Source organism: Balaenoptera musculus, chromosome 7, assembly GCF_009873245.2.
Source record: "Balaenoptera musculus isolate JJ_BM4_2016_0621 chromosome 7, mBalMus1.pri.v3, whole genome shotgun sequence".
Classification (NCBI taxonomy): domain Eukaryota; kingdom Metazoa; phylum Chordata; class Mammalia; order Artiodactyla; family Balaenopteridae; genus Balaenoptera; species Balaenoptera musculus.
The window spans coordinates 12,129,023-12,133,249 of NC_045791.1; the positions used below are offsets into that span (position 1 = coordinate 12,129,023).

At 61.0% G+C, this 4,227-nt stretch overlaps 1 protein-coding gene across 1 annotated transcript; it reads left to right on the plus strand.

Moving 5' to 3' along the window:
- Window positions 1-405: 405 nt before the first annotated feature.
- C1QL2 (complement C1q like 2) lies at window positions 406-2,452 on the plus strand. The gene is given in 3 exon segments (XM_036858301.1): window positions 406-934; window positions 937-1,218; window positions 1,822-2,452. Coding segments are annotated over 3 exon segments (864 nt in total). The 5' UTR covers window positions 406-532; the 3' UTR covers window positions 2,002-2,452.
- The last annotated feature ends 1,775 nt before the right edge of the window (window positions 2,453-4,227 follow it).

Genomic DNA, 4,227 nt, shown 5'->3' on the forward strand with positions numbered 1-4,227 from the left:
GTCAGGGTAGCTGGGTCCCCCCTCCGCGCGAGAGCCAGCGAGCAGCTGGAGAGCAGAGCAGAGCAGAGCGCGCCGCGGAGCCCGAGCGCCCTCCCTGCGCGCGGATCCCCGCCGAGCCCAGGCGAGCCGGGCAGGAGGCAGCGCGGCCGAGCCCTCGCGGGACGCCGCCTTCGCACCCGGCTCTCCCCGGCCGCAGCCGCCGGGACCCGTGGGGCGCCGGGCTCGTCCCGTGAGCCCCCGGCCATGCGCGCCGGGCTCCGCGGTTCTCCAGAGCAGCCACAGCGCGGTGCTCACCCGCGCCTGGGCCAGGGCGCCTCTTGCTGAAGTAGTTGGGCGCCCAGAGCAGGGGGTCGCCACGTCGGGGGCGCGGCCGGGACCCGCGGAGTCCGCCCCCGAGCGCGGGGAGCGGGGCCGCCCGAGCCGCCCGACCATTCCCTCCCCGGGCGGCAAGGAGGAGCTGGTGGCGGTCGTCTCCCGGCTGTGGCAGCGGCGGCGGCGCGCCTGCCTGGCGGCCGTCGGCGTGCTCCTGGCCATGGCGCTGGGGCTGCTTATCGCCGTGCCGTTGCTGCTGCAGGCGGCGCCCCCCGGGGCGGCGCACTACGAGATGATGGGCACCTGCCGCATGATCTGCGACCCGTACAGCGCGGCACCAGGCGGGGGCCCCGCGGGCGCCAAGGCTCCACCGCCCGGACCCAGCACTACCGCCCTGGAAGTCATGCAGGACCTGAGCGTCAATCCTCCGCCCCCTTTCATCCAGGGACCCAAGGGCGACCCGGGGCGACCCGGCAAGCCGGGGCCGCGGGGCCCCCCGGGAGAGCCGGGCCCACCTGGACCCAGGGGTCCCCCGGGGGAGAAGGGCGACTCAGGGAGGCCCGGGCTGCCTGGGCTGCAGCTGACGGCGGGCGCGGCCGGCGGTGTCGGGGTGGTGGGTGGGCGGACCGGGGCGGCGGCGGCGACTCTGAGGGCGAAGTGACCGGCGCGCTGAGCGCCGCCTTCAGCGGTCCCAAGATCGCCTTCTATGTGGGTCTGAAGAGCCCCCACGAGGGCTACGAGGTGCTCAGATTCGACGACGTGGTCACCAATCTCGGCAATCACTACGACCCCACTACTGGCAAGTTCAGCTGCCAGGTGCGGGGCATCTACTTCTTCACCTACCACATCCTCATGCGCGGCGGCGACGGCACTAGCATGTGGGCGGACCTCTGCAAGAACGGGCAGGTCAGTGACCCCCCTACTCCCATCTCCTCCCCCGCAGATCCCCGCGGACCCTCGTTCCCACCCTGAGCCCCGAACCGCCTGGGAACCCAGCCTCCCTTCTCCCCACTCGCCGGCGCCCGAGCTCGCCCCGGCAGGGAGCGCACGATAACATCTCGTTTCCCGGTGCGCCCTGGTCCCATAGCTCCCGAGGTTGCGTTCCCAGAGCTCCGAGACCAAATTGCACTCTCCCGGCTATTTGCATACCCGCCTGAAGCCCCGTGGGATTCTCGGAAACCTCACTCTTCTTTAGCTCTCTGTGCGCCCCATTCTCCCCTGTGCCCTCCCGTCTCCTTTCTTCTCGGCCCGGCCCCTGCTTCCCGCCCGTCCCCGCTGGGTCAGTGCCCACGAAGCCCTCTCTCTCCCTCCCTCCCGGACTTGGAAACTGCGGAGCATAGGGGACCGGGAAGGAGTTGGCTAAGTTGGAGAGAGAGCGTGGAGCCTGGGTGGGAGCGTGGACCCTGGAGCTGCAGGCGGAAGGCCGGCCAGGGGGCGCGCCACGTGGGGGACAGACGAGGGCCCAAGCAGAGGTGCCCGGGCCCACCCGCTGTGGCCGCTCGCCCCCAGGTCCGGGCCAGCGCCATCGCACAGGACGCCGACCAGAACTACGACTACGCCAGTAACAGCGTGGTGCTGCACCTTGATTCAGGGGACGAGGTGTACGTGAAGCTGGACGGAGGGAAGGCTCACGGAGGCAACAACAACAAGTACAGCACGTTCTCGGGCTTTCTTCTGTACCCGGATTAGAGGCGCCGGGAGCGCGAGGTGGGGTGGCTTCCGGCCGCCCTGTGCCGGTGGGAACGCTCTGTTCCCTGGCGAGGACCTCTCCCGCTTCCTGACGCTTCCTGACATCGTTGGAAAAGACACATGCCTGCTGTCCTTCCCGCCCCGCTTCGGACCTCAGCGTGTCTGCGACTCGCCACGCTTTGGACTGTGCTCCTGGTCCCTCTCCCCAACCCAGGGCAGGAGAGGGGGACGCCAGAGTGGAGAAGTGAGCGTGAATCTGAACCCCAGTGAGGCGGCAGCGCAGACTTTGCAAGCCTGATCGGACTGGACAGGCCCGGAGGGACGCCTGCCCTCTTCCAGCCCCCCTCCTCCTAGGAGTGCCCTGAGACTGAGGGCTCCCAGCCCGGGCCACCCGAGGTAGGCCAAAGTGAGCACGAGCTCCCTGGGGCGTCCTCCTCTGTGACCTGAAATATTCGTGCAAATGTCCCTGTCTATACGCCAAAATCCCACCCTCAGCAGAATCCCAGCAAATGGAAACTCCATCCTGCCTCAGACCCACCGCAATGCATTAAATTATGTTTTTAGACTATGGATTCCAATGTCTCTATCAGTGTGGCCCCAGGACCAGGCCTCCAGATGTTCACCTTGACATAAAGACCTAAACTAGGCCCTGAATAGCTCCATCTATACCCTGGTTGCCAGCAACTGCCTTGTCCCTGCCCCCTGGGATGGGTGAAAAGATGTGGGGAGATGGGAGGGCAACATCTCACCCTTTGCGGGGGTTCTCCCCTGGGCTGGGCTGCTGCCTTGAATTGGAGGGGCCCAGAGGAGGGGGGGGGAGGGAGATTTTGAGGGTGACAGGAGAGGGAGGTTTGGATCTTCAGGCTCCCAACCTTGTGGGAGGAGGTCAAAGGCCAGGAGCTTCTGGAGAAGGAAAGGGGAGAGGAGGCATTTCTGCAAAATGAGAGGCATGAATGAGGTATTTGCCATCTAGTGATGTCTGAGATCTCCTAAAAGGAAGTACAGAAATCCCTGGGGAAACACACCCACTCAGGCATGCAGTACACTCAGCACTACAATTAATGCCCATTAACTCACACCAGCTGGGTCCATAACTCTCCAAGGAACTGGTAAACTGAGGCAATTCTGTGGACTATCCAGCTTGCTGAATTCACCCAGAGCTGTGTGGTAACTGAGATAGACTCTATCCCTTGCAGTGGGACACCCCCTTTCGCGGGTCTTCCCGTGTGCACAGTGGTGTGGGACACCTGCCCTGAACCTGAACGTGTTTGTTTGGTCCCCCTCTTTCCTTCCCTTCGCCATTCCACACACACACTCCACATGGTGTTGATTTTTTTCTTTTCACTTTTTTATTCTGTCTTTAGGTTGAGTTCCGATAAACAGTACGTTATCTACAAAATAACTAGTTAGTGACCTGTTAGTATTTACGGAGCTCATTTTGACCAGTTGTTTGAAGAGAAACGTGAATGTGTACACAGAGGCAACCCCAGAGTGCGCTACCTATGTAAAACTGGACACACGCACACACACACACACACACACACACACACACAACCCATGTGGATATAATGTTGTGGTTGTCATCGCTAATCCATGTCACACACATGCACACACATACGTATTCATAGAGTCATGTCGATGTGGTGTGTGACACGTTCATGGCTACATGTCTGCCCCCAAATTGCATTGTGCTCAACTTTAATTCCTGGAGTATGCTGAAAACCGTGATTCCCATTTAAAGGACAGTTATACCCCCTGCCTCGAGTCCTGTGTCTGTCGCTCTTTCTTTTTATGCTCTTATTTTATTTGCTCTTATTTTGTTTTATCGTCATTCACTTGAATATTAGCAATGATTGCATCTGCTTCGAATCCAGGGATAAAGTGCTCAAAGAGAGCGAGGGGAAAAACAACATCCATGTGCAAACCACCATCTCTCCAGTTTCAGACCCAAATGAGTCCCAATTCCCCACCCACCCCACCCCCAATGATTGTGGAGCCCAAACCCAGCTGAGCCCAGGAACTGGAGAGGGCAGAGCCAACCCCGTCTACCGTTGCATACGTATCAATTTCTGATGCCTTGTCGATTGTATCATCCAGAAATGCGATTAAAACCAAATATCTGAGACTCAAATGAAGTCTAATTGCTATGGATCTGCAATCCCCAGCGGGCCCCTAATCCTTTTTGACTTATTCCTCCCCTTCCTCCGATGAGATGGAGCTTAGACA